At 31.1% G+C, this 21770-nt stretch overlaps 3 protein-coding genes and 1 pseudogene across 3 annotated transcripts; 3 read left to right on the plus strand and 1 right to left on the minus strand.

Moving 5' to 3' along the window:
- The first annotated feature begins 348 nt into the window (after positions 1 to 348).
- Positions 349 to 2255, plus strand: LOC102604400 (cytochrome P450 CYP736A12-like). The gene is made up of 2 exons (XM_006348155.2): positions 349 to 1334; positions 1644 to 2255. Exons 1-2 carry the CDS (start codon positions 468 to 470, stop codon positions 2253 to 2255), a joined length of 1479 nt encoding a protein of 492 aa, XP_006348217.1. The 5' UTR covers positions 349 to 467.
- A 9283-nt stretch (positions 2256 to 11538) lies between these two features.
- On the plus strand, positions 11539 to 12982 carry LOC102604734 (probable receptor-like protein kinase At5g39030). The gene is made up of 3 exons (XM_015309057.1): positions 11539 to 11575; positions 12061 to 12304; positions 12352 to 12982. The coding sequence occupies exons 1-3, from the start codon at positions 11539 to 11541 to the stop codon at positions 12980 to 12982; spliced, it is 912 nt and encodes a 303-aa protein (XP_015164543.1).
- Positions 12983 to 15730: 2748 nt separating this feature from the next.
- On the minus strand, positions 15731 to 16467 carry LOC102594445 (NADH dehydrogenase [ubiquinone] iron-sulfur protein 4, mitochondrial-like; annotated as a pseudogene).
- A 779-nt stretch (positions 16468 to 17246) lies between these two features.
- Positions 17247 to 18583, plus strand: LOC102605075 (probable receptor-like protein kinase At5g39020). The gene is made up of 2 exons (XM_006348157.2): positions 17247 to 17263; positions 17346 to 18583. Exons 1-2 carry the CDS (start codon positions 17247 to 17249, stop codon positions 18457 to 18459), a joined length of 1131 nt encoding a protein of 376 aa, XP_006348219.1. The 3' UTR covers positions 18460 to 18583.
- Positions 18584 to 21770: the final 3187 nt, after the last annotated feature.

The following is a 21770-nucleotide window of genomic DNA, read 5'->3' on the forward strand; positions in this document are numbered from 1 at the left end:
GACCTATAGCATCCTAGTACCATTTACAAACTCATTGCATGCAACCAAAAATGCCTTCATTAAAAGTAAACAGATTTGGGGTTTTTTTTTTTCATGTTCGGTAAGTAAGAAAATATTATTCAATTCCTCTTCTTATTGTATTCTGTGCCCTTCGTTTTTTATTTTGTTCAAAAATTAACAAATGCCCATCGATTTTTAAAGTGCAAACTACCGTTTAAGAATATAAATAAAAATAATAAAAGCCTATAATTATTGTATTTTGTATTTACATGGTACATAAAATAAAATAAAAAGAGTTAAGAATCAAACTTGAACACTATTTGAAATAAAGCATACCTTCATGAAAAATGTGGATTTTAATGAATTGCCACTAGCATGGTCCTTGAGCCTCCTCCCTTATTTATTTTGTATCAAACTTTATTAATACTACCATCATTTTTCTTTTTCTCATTAATATTTCCTCCATCATGACTTCTATTTGGCTAGTAACTCTTGCATTAGTTGCAATAATATTCCTTGTGAAAGAATTCATGAAGAGAAAAGAACTTCCTCCTGGTCCAATAGGGCTTCCACTTCTTGGAAATCTTCATATGTTTGGTGAAAATCTTCACCAAGATCTTTATAAAATAGCCAAGAAATATGGTCCAATAATGACCATATATTTTGGTCTTGTTCCTACTATTATTGCTTCTTCTCCTCATGCAGCACAACAATTCTTAAAAAACCATGACCAAATTTTTGCTAGTAGACCATACCATGCAGCATGTTATTACATTTTTTATAAACAAAGAAATTTGATCATGGGAAAGTACGGACCTTATTGGAGACATATGCGTAAATTATGCACTCAACAATTGTTAAGCAATGTCAAGATCAATTCATTTCAATCTATGAGGAAACAAGAGCTTCAAATTCTTGTGAATTTCCTCGAAAAAGCAGCTTCAAATCGCGATGTGGTTGATCTTAGCGCTAAACTTGCATCTCTTAGCGCTAACATGGCTTGTCTTATGGTAATTGGAAAGAAATATAACAATGTAGATGGGGATTTCAAAGATATGGTCAAAGAGACGTCGCGTATGGCAGCAACGCCAAATCTTGCTGAATTATTTCCCTTTCTTCGTTTTATTGATTTCCAGGGATCGATTCATCGTATGAAACAAATAGCTAAGAGTTGTGATGAATTTTTGGAGAATGTTATTGATGAACATGCTCGACAATATTCGAGTGACCAGTCGAAAACTAGTACAGATATGGTTGATACATTGATGGAAATTATGCAATCTGGAGAAGCTGAATTCGAGTTTGATCGTAGACATGTCAAAGCTATTTTGTTGGTAACGTCATATCAAACTTCTTGAGACTCCAAAGTGTTTATTTTATAATTCATATAGCCAAATCTATCTAGCTTGGGATTGAAGCGTGCATGTTTGTTCATAATGTAAATGTTACAATAACATATCTTTTCGAAATGTACACCAAGATCACTTTGATGTTGTTGGTATTTGATTTAATATTTTTTCTATATTTCACCAATTAGGTTGAAGAAATTACAATAGTTGTGTCTACTTGATTTAGATCTAAATATATTGATCTTTGGTGACAAAGTTTTCACAATCACTAAATATTTTTTTTTCAATATACAGGACTTGTTGGTAGCTTCAATGGATACTTCATCAACATCAATTGAATGGATTTTATCAGAACTTTTCAGACATCCTAATGTAATGAAGAAACTTCAAAGTGAGTTGGATTATGTAGTTGGCCAAAAGGGGATTGTAGAAGAAAAAGACCTAGAAAACCTAGATTACTTAAACATGGTCATAAAAGAAGGCTTTAGGCTCCATCCAGTTGCACCCTTATTACTTCCACATGAGTCAATTGAAGATTGCACACTTGATGGATTTCACATACCTAAAGGATCTCGAGTTTTGGTTAATGTTTGGGCAATCGGAAGAGATCCAGATGTTTGGCATGAGCCTGAAAAGTTCATACCAGAGAGGTTTGTTGAAAGTACTATTGATGTTCGAGGACAAAATTTTCAACTTCTGCCATTTGGTTCTGGCAGAAGAAGTTGTCCTGGTTTACAGTTAGGACTTACCATTGTTCGTTTGGTGGTAGCTCAATTAGTTCACTCCTTCGATTGGGAGTTTCCAAATGGTATGATGTCATGTGATATTAACATGACTGAGAAATTTGGTTTGGTAACAGCTAGAGCTCTATCTCTAATGGCTATTCCTATTTATCGAGTAAAATGAAGTATCTATTTTCCGTATTTTCAGTGTAAGTGTATGTGTGGAAACATTATTATATTGTACAACTTGTTAGTTTCATTTTAGTTTTGAAATTCAATAATCTCTTGCTAAGAAAATAATGACAGTATTCTTCCTCTTCTAAGGGATATGATTGTCGTTCAATAATGATTTCCTTAAATCATATATTATTATAATTGGGAAGAGTTTAAGTCAAAAGTTCAATTACGAAAATACTCTTACACTAATTTTTTCCATTAAAAAAGTATCTTTTACTAACTTTTAAAATCAAATCAATAATTACATTTTCTCTAGATACTTTTGTTTATTTGCATTAATAAAAAATTTCAATTAAAAGTAAAAACACCTTTAAGGCATTTTCTTTGAAAGAACACAATAAATATTAGCTCTTCATTATTTTTCTTCAACTCTCAGGCTTTTGCTCTTCTAACTTCCAAACTTTTGGCCTCCCAATTCAATATATCACTACATATACTTATAACTTTTTAAATCATTTCACTTTGTAGTAGATTTTAATTTTAAAGCTGCTGATTTTTTTTTTCTATTGGGCTGTATCAGGTATTGTTTCATTTGTAATAAAGAAATTTTGTTTGCTTTATTGATTCTTGTAATTTTTCATAATAATTTCTTCTTCTTCGATTGATTATCAGGCTTTCAATAAAGATTATTTTCTCAGTTATTTATGTTTTTCATTTGTTATTGATAAAGTATGTCTGCTTCATCACGTATGGAATTGATTTAATTTGCGTTTCAGTTGCATTGATATTCTTTATTACATAAATAATAATTTTATTTTCTATTTTTGTTTGATTAGATACAAATAATCTTAATTATTATTCTGAAGAAAAATAATGTTACACCTTGTGCACCAATAAAGTCATACGTAGAAGTAAATAAATACAATATATTTTTGTTTGTATCCTTATAACTTCTTCTTTTTTTGGCATAATTATTGTAAATTTTTATTTTATTTTTGTACCATTTGTTAGGAAGGAATAGATGTCTCAGTTCTAAGCAAAATATTTGGCAGATTTGGATGGTAAAATTTAAATTTTGATTCAATTTATATTGTTAAATTGAAATTTATAAGTTAATTATATACGTCAAAGAACTGAAGTCAAACTCTTTTTTTCATTTCTTCCATTTCCGGAAGTTGATTTGAATGATGAATTGAGATATGATTATTTCTTACGCAAAATTAGTTAAACATTAAATAATTTTTTTAGTATCGAATATGTCCGTAACTTGACATGGGTGAAATTCATACAATCCAAAAAAATATATTTTTCTTTTCTTTCTGATCATTTTTTGTTATGTCAACACAGTGTGTTAATTTATTTATTCAATAAAATAATAATGAAAAAAGTATGTATCAACTATAATAAGTGAATGTATACTTTGTTTCTAGCTTCTATTTTATAAAAATGAAATTTGTGATTTAATATTATGTCAAATAATTAAAATTAATATATTTAATCTTCATTATTGCGGTTCTTTTATTTTCAAAAATTAATTAGAATAGGAAAACCATTTTGATAAGTTAATTGTAATATAAAAAGAAGATTATTTTGATTAGTGATTCTTTTTTTTTTTGGATGATGATTATTGATTCTTGTGTGCTATCTAGTACTTTAATGTTTGTTATCTACGGTTTCACTTTTATAATATTTTTATATTTGTTGAATATAAACTTTTCACATTTAGATATGGTTTGCATTAATTTATTTATTATTTAAGTTGTTTTTCCCAATAGTATGATGACATGTTTATCTTATTGCTTTTCACGTTAAATGGGTTGATGTCACAAATGTTTTTTTATGTTAAAAGTGAGAGGTTTTAAATTCAAAGTTGGATTACGAAAATGCCTTTCTCTATATTTTTTTAATTAAAAAATTACTTTTTTCTAACTTTTATAATCAAATCAATAATGACAATTAATATATTATATATTAGAAAGTTTATGTTAAAATGTTGAACTTTATTATATGCTTTTGAAATAAACCTATAATGACACTTCCACTTTATTATATGTTTTTCAAATAAACATGTAATGACACTTCCATGAATTATAAAAAGAGTTTTTCTGACTCTATTTTATATTATTTATTTTCACCAAATTTCTTACATTACATGGATTTAATGGACGAACTTGGTGGCACACAATAAGATAAATAAATTAGAAACATGAGTTGGGACGGTATAAAATTTAATATAATGATAGAGGTCAAACGTGCAACGCACGTTCCTAGGATATATATATTCAAATTTATCTTTTTTTTATATGCATTTATTTTTTGTACCATATAATTTTTTATTTATATTGTTTTCTTTTTTTCTACTATACTGTTAATATATCACAAATGATTGTGTTGTATTTCATAATTCAATTATATGTATATAACTTAATAAAAATTTCTTTTGTCAAAATTTACAGATGACATAATTAATAATTTTGAATGAGCCAAAGAAGACGAAGGGTACATATACATGTAATTATTATTTATATATGTCAATTAAATATTTAAACAATGATTATTTTATAACAAATAAATACCTTTTTTTGTAGGTTTAGACTATGAAATTGATAATGATCTACTAGCCATCCTAAGGAAGACATATGTTGATCGAATTTCTCTACAACTATTACAAAACACCACTCTCCTTCGACGACAAGTTCTCGATATGTATGCATTTGTAAAAAAGTGGAGGGTATTATTCCTTAAAAAGAAGGCGGAAACTTTAAGGCATTAAATCTTTTGCTATAATGTCGACATTTAAATTATGTGTTGTAACATATTAAAAAAAGAACTTTTAACAAGTTGAATACTTGATATATTATAAGAATTGTATAATTGAAGTCATTATAGTATTAGTTTTGCAATTCACTTGATAACAATATTTTTGTATGATGTGCCTTGCAATGATCATAATATCAATTGAATATGCTCACCGTTCATTGATTTGAGCTTGTATTTTACACATCGTACATTTATATTTTAAAAGTATTTATACTAATTAGCACGATCTACACATGCAACGCACATGTTCGAAACTAGTTAAATACTATAAGGGTGGGATGGTCAAGAGTGAGAGTTGATGGGTAGAGTGGAGATAATGAATTTGGAAGGTTACTTATGAAACTTTTGTTTCCTACTTTCATTCCTGCAAATGACCCTATTTTAGGTGGTCTTTATTTTTCCCCCTCAATTTGAGGGTCTTTAATTTTTGTCTTTTGGACACTTTTAATCAAAATAAGTGGCCGAAAAGCCTGAAATAAAATAAAAAAAAACCAAAAAAATAAATAAATTGCAAGACACTGGTTATGCCTTTCAAGGTATAAGCTAATTAGTTTCAGAATATTAAGACTTAAAAAGTTCTTAACCACAAATTATGGCACTTAATTCCTACGGAACTTTTTTGAACAATATAAAACTTCTCTAAACCTTTACCTTGTGAAATTAGGTCATAGTTAAGGATATTTTGTCCATAAATTTTCATTAAATGAGAAGCTAAGACAAAAATTTAAAACCATCCCAAAATATGAGCAATTCGTAAAAAAAAACTTGAAGTCATTTTCCTCATTTTTAAGAAACTTTGCATTTCCATCTCCAACATCATTAATAAATAGGTAAACGCCAAAGTCTTCTCTTCAAGTTGGAACTTTCTCATGGGGACCAAACACAAGTCTTCCATTGGCTTGGGACCCAAAGGAGTAATATTGGTAATGAGAAGGCCACAGAACTTCAAGTAGCTAGATGGTTTAATTGCATTTACTCTTATACATAATACTAATAGTGAAGTCTCAGCTTTACCTGAGTAATACACAAATATCTAAAGGAAACTCTCAGCTTAAATATTTTATATTAATCCTTGTAATTATCATTCTGCAAACATGCAATGCTAAGAAGAGCAAACACTACTACTGTCCCCCTTCTGCTTGTGACCATGTGATCCGTAACATAAGCTTACCAGCTTTTTGCTGGAACACCGACTCAGAACATTGCGGAGATGATAATCAAACATTTTCCTTTCTGATTTGTGGATTGCAGAGCCCATCTTCATGTTCAACTCTCCATTTGCTGTTAATAACTCGATATTTGTGGAAATTAGTGCCTGCAAATTAAGCAGATACACTTATTTAAAGATTGGAGAAATGAGTGCCTTTGAAGTCAGTGATGGATGCAGAGTGGAATTTATAGGCTTGACCTCATGGCCTAATATTAAAGATGCAGAGAACAGCATTTCCCTTTCTGATTTTCATCAAGCAGTCCTCGCTTCGTTATTATCTGCGGAATTCTCCACTAAAGATAAGTAAGGACATCAATTATATATGCTATGCTCCTTAATTTTTGTAGTAATACTTCCTTCCGTGGTAAGTTTTTATATAATATTATGCTTACATCTTCTTCTTTTTTTAATATTTGTTTTCTTAACCTAATTTTTGTCAATATAAAAATTAATGATTTAACTAAATCTCCCTTTATCATATATTATTTAATTTAATTAATTTTATAACATCTTTTTATTCAATTTATCAAAAAAAACTAACTTCGCAAAGCAAACAATTTTTTTATTCAGTATAAACATGCATGTCACACTAAATAATATCATATTAAAATACTAGTATCAAATATTCAATCCACAAGTTTAAAATGAAATTTCAATTAAAAACCAAGGAAGCATGATTATATTACCGAAGAGGTTATAAGTGGAAATATTTTTTGAAAAATTATAGGTTTGTTGTCTTCTTTTATTTATTTTTACTATTTTGCTGTCGTGTTTCCTCAATATTTTTAATAGGGTAATAGTTATTGATATGAATATTTTAAAAATCCATTTCATAAATTATTATTTTTTGTTTGCAATAAGACCAAACTGAAAAATTACTTGAAGAGACGAAGCCGGAGCCAAGTACATTAATGCTTAATGCTTGGACAGTTGAGTTAATATTAATTAAGTTAAGAAAATTATTGTTAAAACAAAAGAGGCAAACATAATATTATTAACTACAACGGAAGTAAGTATTATGAAACTAAACTTGAAGGGTAGTTTGTGCAATTATCTCTTTTATCTTTTGATTATAATGATTTTGTAGAAAAATAATTTAACATGAGTGATTTTATAAAAGAAAATTCATAAGTTGAATGACTTTATTGATACAAAATTAAGTTGAGTACTTTCTTAAATAATTTCACATACTTGAGTGATCTTTTGAGATATTTATTCTTTGAATCGTTGGCATTTACCTATCTAATGAGCTATTAAATTTATCTTTTGAGGTCTACAATTTTCTTCTGCCCATAATTTCCAATTACTAGCAAACAAGGTAGTCTTGAACGACTTATCTAGTCCACAAATTCCACATATTGGATATCCCCTACCACAAACAATTTCTTATATTTGAAAATTCAGGCCTAAGAATATCAAATTTAACTCATGAAAATATAAATCATGTAATTCGTCCAAACTTAATTGAAGAGGGTTAGACTGGGCATAGATCAAGTCAGCACATCTAAAAGACTGGAATGATTTGGGATGTATATATAGCCTTAGATTGATGCATGGAAACAAAAAACTAATTAGTTTTATTTTGTAGTCAAACAAATTTATAAAGGTATAAAACAACAAAAAGAAAAATCATATTGAGTTTGGACAAATTGGGTTATAATGGATTGTTTTTGCCCGAATTCAGCCACCCATCTTGACCCGAGCAAACGTCACTACACATATTATGGTCATAAATATATAGGTAAACGGCAAAGTGTTCCTCTTCATCAAATTGCAACTTTCTCATCAACGACCAAACACAAGTCTTCCATTGTTAATGAAAAGTCCACACCAGTGGCGGAGCCACCTTATTGCTAGGGGTTCATCCGAATCCCCTTCGGCAGAAAATTATAGCATTTATACATGGTTAAAATAATTTTTTAGGTGTATATTGTAGACGTCGAACCCCCTTCGGCTACTTCGTGTGTTTATTTTTTCAGATTTCGAACCCTCTTATTAAAAATCCTGGTTCCGCCACTGGTTCAAGTATCCAACAAACACACCAACATTCTTTTCTTCTCTTGGAAATAGTAGAAATTAAGAGAGTACAAATGTATTTGTGTAGGGGAACCATTCTGCATAAATATTTTACGTTAATCCTTGTAATCCATATTGGGCCCGTGTCATGGTCATTTCCTCTAGTTTTAAAAGAGGTTTAAGTGGATTATTTTTTTAAAATAACTAAATAGCATATTGTAAACATTTTAAAAGAGGTTTGATATTTTATTATTTTTCAAAATTTGATTTTAAATAAAAAAAAATCCATGTAAACAAATTCTAATGAAAAAAGATAATTAAATAGATTGAGTGACTTTTGAAGTAAAAATCAAAATTGAATAACTTTATAAGTAAAACACTTATAATTATTGAGTAACTTTTGGAGTAAAATGAAATTAAGTGATTTTCGTGATAAACTTCCATATTTGAGTGAGCATTGATGATATTAAGTCTTAATAAATAGGTAAACGGTAAAGTCTTCCTGTTGAGGGCCCTTTCATCAAATTGCAACTTTCTCATCAACGACCAAACACAAGTCTTCCATTGTTAATGAAAAGTCCACACCAGTGGCGGAGCCACCTTATTGCTAGGGGTTCATCCGAATCCCCTTCGGCAGAAAATTATAGCATTTATACATGGTTAAAATAATTTTTTAGGTGTATATTGTAGACGTCGAACCCCCTTCGGCTACTTCGTGTGTTTATTTTTTCAGATTTCGAACCCTCTTATTAAAAATCCTGGTTCCGCCACTGGTTCAAGTATCCAACAAACACACCAACATTCTTTTCTTCTCTTGGAAATAGTAGAAATTAAGAGAGTACAAATGTATTTGTGTAGGGGAACCATTCTGCATAAATATTTTACGTTAATCCTTGTAATCCTCTTTCTGCAAACATGCAATGCTAGGAAGAGCAAACACTACTGCCCCCCTTCTGCTTGTGGCCAGATCCGTAACATAAGCTACCCTTTTAGCTTAAACACTGATCCAAAAGATTGCCGTTTTCCAGGATATGAATTAGGTTGTGAAGGTAACCAAACAGTACTATCGCTTTTCTCCAAGAAGTTTCACGTTCAAGGCATCGACTACGATAATAAGACAATTCACTTGGCAGATCCAACTTTACAAACACAAGGTGATCTGTGCTCTTTCAGACCTATGCATATCTTCTTCCACCAATACTATAGTATCTTTGACACATATTATCATTATCATAATGGATTACAGCGTCCAATGGCAGAGCCTATCTTCATGTTCACCGCCTACTTGAGAATTTAATGTATAAGCTCCAATATTTTGGGATTTTTGGACAAAAGATTAGTAAGGACGGACTTCAATTATATATGCACTGCTTCTTAATTAACATTCTTTTCCAGTCCTAAGAAATTAGGAAAACAATGGATTCACTTACTACAATTTAATTTCTTCATTTCTTTGTAGGTGTTACTTTTCTCTACATATACTTTTAATTCTGCATTTATATCTCATTCTATATTTTATGCACTTTAATCTAACCAGGGACCAGTCTACGGCCACTTCTGTATTTCACGGATAAGCTCCTATATGATGGACAAAGGGGATAATTAACATTCTTTTCCATCCTCCATAGGTATGAAATTAGGAAAAACAATGTATTCACTCACTACAATTTTATTTCTTTATGTCTTTGTAGGTATTATTCAACAGATTCTCAGTGAGGACTCAAACTTTTCTCCATAATAATATACTTTTAATTCTCCATTTATCTCTCATTCTAATTTTTTTTCACTTTAATCTAACCAGGAACCAGTCTGTCGCTACTTGTGTATTTCATGGGTAAGCTCCTATATATAGTGTTAATAGCAACTCCCACAATCTATCCCATAATGTTGTTAATTCTTTTGTTCTTAAATTTAGAAAATTCATTATATATAAGATCATATTACATATACCATTAGATGTTATTATTACCTTAGTTTTTAAATAAGTTCAACATTTCCTATTTTGTAAAATAATTACTAAAAATTAAATGATATTGCTGTGTTTGCATAGAGTGTTTGCATAGAGAAAACATATACTTAGTAGAATATATATAAAATTAGGCAGGTACAAATTTTATACAGGAGAGAAACGCGCAACACACATTCGTAAAGACTAGTAATTTAACGCAAGTGAGCACAACACAAAAATTCTAAAATAAAACAACTCGAAATATATTATTGTTGTTGTCTTATGTAAGTGTGTGTGCATATATAGATATATACTAGTAAAGAAAGCCCAGGCAACAGGGGTAAAGTTATATTATTGTTATACATTATGTACCGTTAAAAAATTAGTATAGATTGTTATAATATATTTTGCTCAGAAGTGAGCTAATATAGAAACTTATTTGTCTTTTGTCTTTTTAATTTCAATTTCAAATAACAAATAAATGTAGCAGATTGAGGATAGAAATGAAACTTATCTTTCTAAATCTAAGTAAAAATAAATAGAGTAGAAGTAACTCAATGGGACGGTTCGATCGGTTATTTTAAAAAAATTATATGATTTCAATTTTTCGGCTATTTTATAATGTATAACCAAAATTAAGTTTTTAAAAACTATCCCAATCCCAATTTATGTGACAAAAATTAGCCTTTTTTGTTGTCTTTTAGATATTTTAAGTTATTAATTATTATAATTTATAGTACTTTTATGTTATTTTTAATTAACATATGTTACTTTTTATGTTCCAATTTATATGAATTGATAAAATTTCGTGAGTTCACCATTTTTTTTATATGTATTTTAAATATTTTAAGTTGTTAATTATTGTGATTTATAGTAATTTTTAGATTATTCTCAAATAATATATGTTACTTTCTCAGTTCCATTTTATGAGGCACAATTAAATTTTCAGAGTCAACAAAAGTTTTATATCTTTTAAATATTCTAAATTATTAATTATCATAATATATATTATTATTATTTATGTAGTTCTAAGATGTATAACAAAGTTTTAAAAAAAAATAAGAAAAAAAATAAAAACGAAAAAACAAAAAATACCACGACAATTAAACAGATAAAGAAAGCAATAAGGTGGTTCCATGGTAAAGCAGGAGAATGGGTCCCATTATGACATATAAACATGGTCACAAACCAAAAGAATACAATTGTCCAAGCAGAGAAAAACAAAGAAGCAGCTTTAAAAGCATGAATTGACCACAATAGCCTCAAGTTGAATAACAATTCCAAATAGCATACCTGATGACGGAGAGTGGACTGCGAGTCCGGAGCCAAAAGGGTAAACAAATTTATCAAAAATTCCAAAAGGGTGACAAAATTTATTTTAGAACCAAAAGGGCAACTTTGTAACGGTTGAACTATCATCGTTCAAATTAGGTCGACCGCCGCAAGGCGCAGCCATCTTTGTTTTGATGATGGTTGTGCCTTGCGGTTGTCGACCTAATTTGAACGGTGTCAAATTCACAGTTAGAAAATTGCCTTTTTGGTTCAATAATCAATTTTATTGCCCTTTTGAAATTTTTAACAAATTTTCTTACCCTTTCGATTACGGACTCATGTTTATTCTCCTTTCTTAGTAGTAAAATAGTAAGTAATATATATATATATATAGTGTCAATAGCAATATTTGTGAAAAAAGACTTCTCTTCAAAACTCATAATTTCTGAGAAGAATAGAACGTCCGCATAAGAAAAAGACATCTCTATTGGCTCAAGAGGAAGTTAACGTTATGACTTCTTAATCTTGCAACGTATTTGGGCGCAGAATTTGTAGTAGGCCTTCCATTGGTATTTGCATTTCTGGTGATCAAATTCAGGAGGAGGCATTTGTCCATGTATGATGCGATTGAAGGCTTTTTGCAAACACAAAACAATTTCATGCCAATCAGATATAACTACACCCACATAAAGAGAATGACCAGAGGGTTCAAAGAGAAATTAGGTAAGGGAGGTTACGGCAGTGTATACAAAGGAAAGCTTCAAAGTGGAAGAGATGTAGCAGTGAAAATGTTGAGCAAGCCTAAAGCTGGTGGGCAAGATTTCATGAATGAAGTAGCTACCATCGGAAGGATTCATCATGTCAACGTGGTTGGCCACACAACATTCTTTTGGATGAGAATTTCATTCCAAAGATTTCTGACTTTGGGCTTGCAAAGTTATATCCAACAGATAATAGCATTGTGACTCTCACAGCTGCTCGCGGAACGATTGGATACGTAGCTCCAGAGTTGATCAACAGAAGCATTGGAGCAATCTCTTACAAAGCTGATGTGTACAGCTTTGGAATGCTGCTAATGGAAATGCTGGACTTGAAGAGACATGAAGTTGCAAATGAAGAGAATTCCAGCCAATATTTTCCTTATTATATTTACGATAAGTTCAACAAGGGGAAGGAGATCCTGGTGGATGAAGAAGCAAAGGATGATGAAAAGAAGATGGCTAGAAAGCTGAGTTTAGTTGCATTATGGTGCATTCAGATGAATCCAATACAACGCCCTTCAATGAGTAGACTATTAGAAATGCTTGAAAGTGAAGTTGAAGTGCTAGAAGTACCTCCTCAGCCTCTTCAATCTCAATCGATAGTTCATCAGATGATGGGAAGTTCTATGACATTTTTGTCTGATTCAATGGCTTTGTTAGAAAATTCTGTTGTTAATGCCGTTGAAGTAGACATTTGTTCTCATTAGAAGTGTGTATCGGTCGATTCGGTTTGGTTTTATGTATTATCGATTTCGGTTTTAAATATGCTAACTCAATAACAAACCAATAAGATATATATTTATCGGGTTTTGATCGTTATCGGTTTACCCAATAAGAAAATGTCCGTAAAATATTATATGACTTCTCACTTCTCTAAATGCTTTGATATAGTGAAACAAGAAAGATAATGAGAAATTGCATCAATAAGAAAAAATATAGTACGAGCTATAATTACATGTCACTGCCAAACATAGTATGAAATTTCTGATGTTAATCAAATTACAAACCTTTACAAACTTGCAAATGCTACAACCTACAATTACAAACTAAAACTAAAACTAAAACTAAAATCAAATAGCTACAATTGTGAACCTTTACTTTAGTCTTTAGGTTTTGAGTAAACAATAAAGACTAGTAAAGCGGTCTAGTGTGAAGAGTACTAATAATTTGATATAGTTATAGTCTCTAGTTATATATTAAATTATTAGTATTTAATATTTAGGAAGGGTAAAGTAGTTATATAGTACCGTCCTATTGGGTTATCGGTTTACCCAATAACCCAATAGTAAAAATTGAAACCGAACCAATAACCCAATAACTTTGTTTTATAAGCCCATTAAAAACCCAATAACCCAATAACATTTTTTCGGTTCGGGTTTTGCACACCCCTAGTTCTGATTGATTATATGCAGAGAATAGCAAAAGAAGAGTATAGTCAGGAAACCTTCTGCTAGCCCAAGATCATTAACTAAGATCGAAAAACTCAACTAAAGAAGAGGAAGCTAGAAAAGAAAAAAAAAATTTGGATAGGAGAACTTTGTTATGGAAGAACACTCTTGAATTGCTTTCAATTGGGTTTTGTTACAACTTACAATGTCTAATGCCACCCCTATTTATAGTTGCGTAGGGATGATTCTAGATACTAAGAATCTAGAATGTTCTAACCTCTTCTACAAATATCTTCCTCAAATATCTAATATTCTAGACTATCTAGATTTTTCTCGAGTACAAATATCAAAAATATACTCTACAAAATTCTAGAAAGTTCTACTAAATATCTAAGATATTTTTTGTACCTCTAAAAAATCAACTTTAATTTTTCACATTATAATTGGGTAATGTTCATTCAAAATGACATATATGCGAGAAGGGCTTCACGTTTTACGGGGGTTTGGCCACAAAGTGAGATTGATGTAATTCTTCCATTTAGTGCCCGATCAACAACCCATTTTAGTTAATTTTCTATATGTTAGTTCCTAACCTATGGATAAATCAATTTAAAAAGAAACTTCTAGATTTCATAGTGGGGCTCGACTTTTCTACTCGATTTTTTAGCTGAACTTTTATATGGCAATATGGTCTGTACAGAGATCCAGAGCTTAGAAGAAATTGTGGATACCATGAGAAAAAGCAATGTTGATGATGAAGTTGAAGATGATATTATACCTTTGGAACCAGTTACGCGTAAGAAATCACTTATCGCATCTAGAACTCTTCACAATTTTATGGTGCAGTTCGAAAAGACAACACCAGAGCTCTTGGATGCAATAAGAAAAGTTAGAGATGAGCTTAAACTAGATTTAAATTATTTTTAAAAAAAAACACAATAGAATCATATTTCACTAAATTGTCTTAGATATAGTTGTACTTTTAAAGAATTATTAATTTATGATATTAATGGGACCATATATTTAAATAGGGGTCTTCTGGAAATATATTATCTTATTATCTTATCGAAATTGGTGATTTTTTCCATTGGCCCAAGTCGGGACCAGAGGAAAATATTACTTTAGAGAGATTATTAATTTACCGAGTATTAATTTATAGAGATTTTACTGTACATGAACTCAGGAAGGTGTGTGGAAAAATCCGCACCACAAAAACTGAATAGTTTCCTGTGTGGAAAAGTTCGCTCCACAAACTGAATAGGTTCAAAGGGAAAATATTAAGAAAAAAAGTCTATTTAGATTGACTTAAAAGTTGATCAAATCTACTCATTTTTAGTTTTTGGGAGTGTTTGACAAAATCAAAAATAAATTTAAAATGTCTTAAAAAATAGTTAGAAGTAGCAGTTCCCTGCTTTTTATTTATTTGACTTGACAGTCATTTATGTTTGAATTTTTTTTTTTTTTTTGACTTGAAAACTACTTTTTTAAGAGGGTGTTTGGATTAGCTTAAAAGTTGGCCGAATCTACTTTTAAGTCAGTTTTTGATTTATTGAAGTGTTTGACAAATATAAAAATAACTTAAAATAAATAAAAAATGACTTGAAATAAAGTTAGGAAGTGTTTAGCAAGATTAAAAATAACCTAAAATAAGTTAAAAACAAAAAGTAGGTCCCCCCTACTTTTTATTTCTTGGCTTAAAAGTCATTTAAGTTTGACTTTTTATTTTTGACTTAGAAGCTATTTTTTTATGTCAATCTAAACGATAGGGGTGGACATTCGGTATTCGATTCGGGTTTCTCAAATTTTGAGTTTGGTAATTTGGTAATTGGTAGTTAAAGTAGATATCAAATACCAAAATTTTAAATTTCGGTTTGGTAATTCGAAAAACAATAAATTAAACTTCGATTTGGTGCAGTATTCAGTAATACCGTATTCAAGTTATAACCAATTGTATTACAAATTTAATATTATTTCTCTAATCATTTCTATTTATTTATGTAGACACATGATATAATAGAAGATCAAACAAGTAAGAAGACATTTCTTTTTTTTTTTAACACCCGGAAATTGCTTCATAAAGGTTTTAAGACATTACATGTACTTGTGGATTTTTCACAAGTTTGATTTATTAAATCCTTCAAGAATGAAATCAGCCCAACTTTAGAGAAGGTGAAGAAAAAGAAAAAAGAATGCAAGGCATTGGGGTAGAATATCCACAAGCACCTCAAGTACTTGAATTGAAGTAGAAAATAAATTATTCTGCTGTCTTGGAGGTCCCTTCCACTTGAAGTTGTCCGCATATGACTTGATCTTTAACAATGTTGTGTGTCGTTTCTTAACCGTATATTCCCAGCCTTGCTTTTCAGCGAATGCTTTTGCAGCTTCTTCACTCTCAAAACTAAGTGCTGAATCACCAACATTGGCATATGGGTCCCCTGTGGATGTCCACCCCATCAATGGATTCTCCCATTACTGGGTAGACATGAAATTGATTTTCCATCTGCCAACTTTTCCAGAGCCCTGTTGACTAGCAGTCCGAGCAGGTGAGAAAATCACAACCCTTCTACGAAGATGTTCATCTGGAATACCAGAGACCATACCGATCTCTCCGGGCTTGATTTCGACCAACGCTTCTGACGCAAATTGTCTCCATATCAGCGTCAGAGAAGATCGCCTGGCGGCTTGCGAGGAATGCGTCGCTATTCGTCGGAGAGAGCTAGCCATTTCCCTGAGATGATAGAATCCGGCTGAAGTGATGAAGCCAGAAAAATTACTTTGCCCTTTGTATTTTTATTTTCACGGTGATGTGGACAAGTAAGAAGATATTAAGAAAAGCAAATTGATACAACTAAAAAACATGTATTTGGATTATTCATGCTTATTCTTTAACTTTTTCTTTAGACTTGTACTCATGAGTAATGGATACGTTGATATATGACCTTCATTAGGTAAATAATTTAGTATTTGGGAAAATACCGAATACCAAATTATACTAATGTCTCATACCAAATCCAAACCCGAATACCATAATTCTAAAATTTTACTCATGAGTACCATACCAAATACCGAATTACCAAATACCAAATAATCAAAACTTTTGATTCGATTCGATAATTCGATTTCGGTATTTTATGCCCAGCCCTACCAAACGGGCTCTAAGTCAATCTTGAGAGTTGGAAAATATTGACAACATATATAGTACTAGACTACTAAAGTGATTAGCATCAAACTGAAGAATGCAAGTAAGAGTTTTAGAAATGTCCATCTTACTTTTCTTGTTATTTTCCCCATTGCTTAGCTTAGGACACAGACTAGAGGCGGGTTGTGAGGATTCTTCGTGCAAGAATGATGGTCTCATCATTCATTTCCCATTCAGACTCAGTCATCAACCAAAACATTGTGGCAATCCTGGCTTTGAACTACACTGTAACACTAAAAAGACACCATCCTTGAGCTTCCTCGTCTGTTCACTTAGTTGTTGAAGAAATTGATTATGTCTCACAGAAAATTAACCTTTACGATCCTGACGAATGCATAGCAGCCAAGCTACCAAAACTGAATTTGTCACAATCTAATTTCAGAAATGCTGACGATCCCACAGTCCTATTCAATTGTTTTGCACCATTGGCATACTATTATGATATTCATTTTGTTCCTTGTCTTGGTTCTTCTGGTTACAAAGTTTATGCTGTTCGTACGACTCAATTATTGTAGGTGTAATTTTAGGTACAGCGCTTGTTTGCATTATTGTCTTCTCACTTTATCAGCTATATTTGACAAGTAGAAATGGAAGAGAGAGTCGAGTTAGACTTGAAAAGTTTTTGGATGACTACAAGGCCATCAGACCAACACGATATTCATATGCTGATATTAAGAAGATAACAGATGATTTTAATGAAAAGTTAGGAGAAGGGAGTTATGGAACTGTATACAAAGGCAGACTTTCCAGTGAAATCTATGTTGCAGTAAAAGTCCTACGCGATTCCAAGGGTAAAGGGGAAGAATTTATCAATGAAATTGGTACAATTGGGAGAATCCACCATGTTAACGTGGTCCGCTTAGTTGGGTTTTGTGCTGATGAATTCAGACGAGCTCTGATCTACGAATACCTACCAAATGATTCACTTGAAAGGTTTATTTTACCAGTGAGCTCAAGCCCGGGTAGTGTCTCACTCATCAGCTGGAACAAGCTTCAACATATTGCTCTGGGTACTGCAAGAGGGATTGAGTATCTTCACCAGGGATGTGATCAGCAAATCCTACATTTCGATATCAAACCACAAAACATCCTTTTAGACCACAACTTGAATCCCAAAATATGTGATTTTGGCCTAGCCAAACTGTGTTATAAAGAAAAAAGTGTGGTCACTATGACAGCTGCTAGGGGAACCATTGGTTACATTGCACCAGAAGTGTTATCAAGAAACTTTGGTAAAGTTTCTCATAAGTCTGATATTTATAGCTTTGGGATTCTCTTGTTAGAAATGGTTGGTGGGAGGATAAAGATGGATTCTAAGACGAATAATCACAGCAAAGTGAATTCTTTGGAATGGATATATGGATATTTGGAGAAAGGGGAAGAATTAAAGATTCGGATAGAGGAAGAAGGAGATGGTACAATTGTGAGAAAGTTAGCTATTGTTGAACTTTGGTGCATACTGTGGCATCCAATTGATAGGCCTTCAATAAAAGAAGTTACTCAGATGCTGGAAGGAGATGGGAGCCATCTCAACTTGTACCCAAATCCTTTTATGGCTAATAATACGCCTAAGTTAAACGCAAGTCCTCTCAGTTAGGATCTAGATGTGATATTAGAAATTGAATAACACTTGAAAGTCATTTGTATAATGAAAATGAGATAGTATAAGAATTGCAAAAGTATTTTGTTTCATAGTAGTGATCAGCAAGCTTAATGATAAATATATGTAGACTTATTTCTCGATTTGTATGTATTAGATCCTCATGAGATGCACTAGTCCACCACGTACTAAGGGACTGGGTTGGTTTTACACTAAAATGCAGTAAAAGAGACTAAAGTTTGAAATAAAACAACAAGGAGTTTTACATGGAAACCTCCTTGCTCAAGGGAGGAAAACCACGACCTGTCACACAGGATGTCCAACTGCTTTTACTATCTTCAAGCAACAAGTGATTACAGACTCCAAACACATATTCAGAGATTAAACTCTTAATCTCACCACTCATAATAACTCTATCACAGAAAGAGCCGGGTAATACCTATATTGCCCACTATATTAACTAAATCTAATTAATAGACACTTCAATCACACTGAACTCTAACCATGCTCATTGTTAGATTAAATACTGGAGACACGATTTGTTCCTTTATAGATTAGAAACGTATCTTACAAGTTGAATCACACACGACACAAGCTTTCTTATGCAACAATCAAAAGACACGGTTGATAACTCTATCATGTCCATTGAGGTTCTTGAAGGCATGTAATCTCCAAAGACAAAACACACCTTTTAAAATTGTTGTGCTAGAATGTCTTGACTAGGTTGTTTCATGTCAATGAGGATATATTACCCTCTGAACAAAACAACCTAGTGTTCTCCCATTGGTTGAGTACATTGTTCTCTTTTCCCGTGCTCACCAACCACATCAGTGTGACAACTTTTACAGTTGTTCACCATTTTACTAGAAATATATGCTCAACTTTGGGACCTGGTTCCATGATTTGTGAGTATCATCAATTACACAGAGTTACAGCAGATCCTTGCATTAAAACCATGTTAATCGGATGTCCACAATGGGAAAGAAATGAGTTGAATGATAAATTGAGAAATAGTCCTTCTCTCAAACACACTCATCCAAAAGAAAAGTCGGTTATTTCCTCAAACCTTTACCAAATATTATAGAGAAGGCCAGTTTTTATAAAGGCGAATTTAGGATGAATAGTATTAAGTACACATGCATTATGTGGCTCAGCTGGACACAATCTAATGGAAGGAGCTTCCTGAGTTTTTCATAGGTAAGCTCTTATTCGATTAGCAAGTTGCATTATGTGGCTCAGCTGGACACAAATTAGCATACCCTTAATCTATATCGACTACATTCGGGAATCATTTGGTTAGGAACACAGGATGGAAAATAGTTTAAAGGAAAAAGGATTTAATTTTTGTGCATTAGAGTGTAAAATTTTGCTTGTTTGTATGTATAATCTGGCACTAATTCTTCAATTACTCCCTAGTTAGACTTTTCCATGATTACTCCCTCATATACTTATTATCTCCAAATTCAACTCTTTTCGGACTGAGAGATAATTATTATTTTTGTTATCCTAAATATCTGAAATTTGTGGACTAGATAGATCAGTCTCTCAAGACTAGCTTGTATACTAGATGGAACTTATGTGGAGAAGAAAATTATAGACCCCAATAAATGATTGATAGCTCATTAGATAGGTAAACGCCAATGACTGAAATTGAAGGATAAGCCTTTGAAAAGTATTATCAACGTCTTTTAAAGGTTTTCGCATGCTCCATAAGAAAAATATTCTCTTTGCAATCGCAGAACCTTAATGTCACACTCACATAATGAAGCTCATTTCCCTTAAGCCTGTTTGGAAGTCATCCTGCTAATTCGATTTGGTGTATTTAAGCGTAATTATATTGTCTAACATGTTTGGTTGACCATGTAATTACTTGGTCAACAACTAATTTGATGTAATTGGCAAAGAGTAATTATACTCTCCAATTCTCAGTGGATTGTGGTAAATTAAATGATATAATTACATATGGATCACTTTTTATTTTTATTTTTTTTGTTATAATTTATTTTTAGTTTTATCATTTTAAATTCTTTTTTATTTTATTATTTTAAATATATATTTTTTATTTTTTATTGTTGATGTTTCATTTCCTTCTCATTATCAACCTAACATTTCCATCTCCTTCATAAATAAATAGGTAAATGTCAAAGTGTTTCTCTTGAGGGCCCTTGATCAAATTGCAACTTTCTCATCAACGACCAAACACAAGTCCTCCATTGACTTGAAGTTTCCAATTGTTGATGAAAATTCCACATAGCTTCAAATTAGCTAGCTAGTTTAATTGCATTTACTCATACATAATAATATTGAAGGGTGTGTTTGGTATATTAGAAAACATTGAAGGTGTATTTGGTAGGGAGGAAAATATTTTCCAACTTTCTCATGTTTGGTTGACTTAAATGTTTTGAAAAATGTTTTTCAAATCAACTTATTTTCCTTAAAATGTTAATAATATTTTTTTAATAAAAATCAATTTATTTTGTCCCTATCCTTGCCCCTCACCCCAACCAAAAAAAATCAACAACTTAAAATTAAAAAATTTTGACTTTTTTTACCCCGTTCAACCTCTGACTATCTCTACCCCGCCCCAACAAAAATAAATTGTGAAAGTTTTTTTTGAAAAAAAATGTAAAATTTTCAAAATTTCATTTTCTTTAACCCACACCTACCCCAACCCCCTACCACCCCCTCCAAAAAAATACTAATTTAAAGTTTATTTTTAAAAATTATTTTCAATTTTCAACTTTTATTTTTTTACCCACCAAACATGAAAAAACAAGTTAGAAACTAGCTTGTTTTCCAATAAAACATTTTCTAGGAAAATATTTTCCTTCATATATCACATCATTCATCATATCATGATATCATCATCATATATTACTAAAAATGGGAACAAAAAACGTTGTAAGTTGAAATACCATTTTAACCCTACACTAAATTAAAATATTATAAATATTTAGTTAATTACATGTTGAAATTCCACTGTTAGTAGTGTTTCACTAAAATATTATTTGTATTTGTTTTAAATAAATGTTTTCCTTCATAACTTATATCTAATTACCTATTCAATTGTCATTCTTAATATCCATAACTTTCATGTTTTTCATATTCATAACCTTCAAATGTTTAATTTAAAACTTTAAGATGTCTTGTAGTATTCCTCTATTTTTATCTATATAAATTCATCTTTTTTGTTTCATGAAGCTCACACCAAAGATATCCTTTTTATTTTAAGGTTAAAGTAGTGAAGCCATCAACATCTAATAAAGTATATGGTATATCTACCTTATAAGTTTTATTATATATTACTT

The sequence above is a fragment of the Solanum tuberosum genome, unplaced genomic scaffold (genome assembly GCF_000226075.1).
Source record: "Solanum tuberosum cultivar DM 1-3 516 R44 unplaced genomic scaffold, SolTub_3.0 scf00099, whole genome shotgun sequence".
NCBI classification, from domain to species: Eukaryota; Viridiplantae; Streptophyta; class Magnoliopsida; order Solanales; family Solanaceae; genus Solanum; species Solanum tuberosum.

Bases quoted from the DNA above. Each gene is read 5' to 3' on its own strand.
- LOC102604734 (XM_015309057.1), top strand. From the start codon at position 11,539: ATGACGGAGAGTGGACTGCGAGTCCGGAGCCAAAAGG. The intron at 11,576-12,060 runs GTAAACAAATTT...ATTTGGGCGCAG, and splicing joins GCGAGTCCGGAGCCAAAAGG to AATTTGTAGTAGGCCTTCCA. The intron at 12,305-12,351 runs GTTGAGCAAGCC...TGAATGAAGTAG, and splicing joins AGAGATGTAGCAGTGAAAAT to CTACCATCGGAAGGATTCAT.
- LOC102604400 (XM_006348155.2), top strand. From the start codon at position 468: ATGACTTCTATTTGGCTAGTAACTCTTGCATTAGTTGCAATAATATTC. The intron at 1,335-1,643 runs GTAACGTCATAT...TTCAATATACAG, and splicing joins ATGTCAAAGCTATTTTGTTG to GACTTGTTGGTAGCTTCAAT.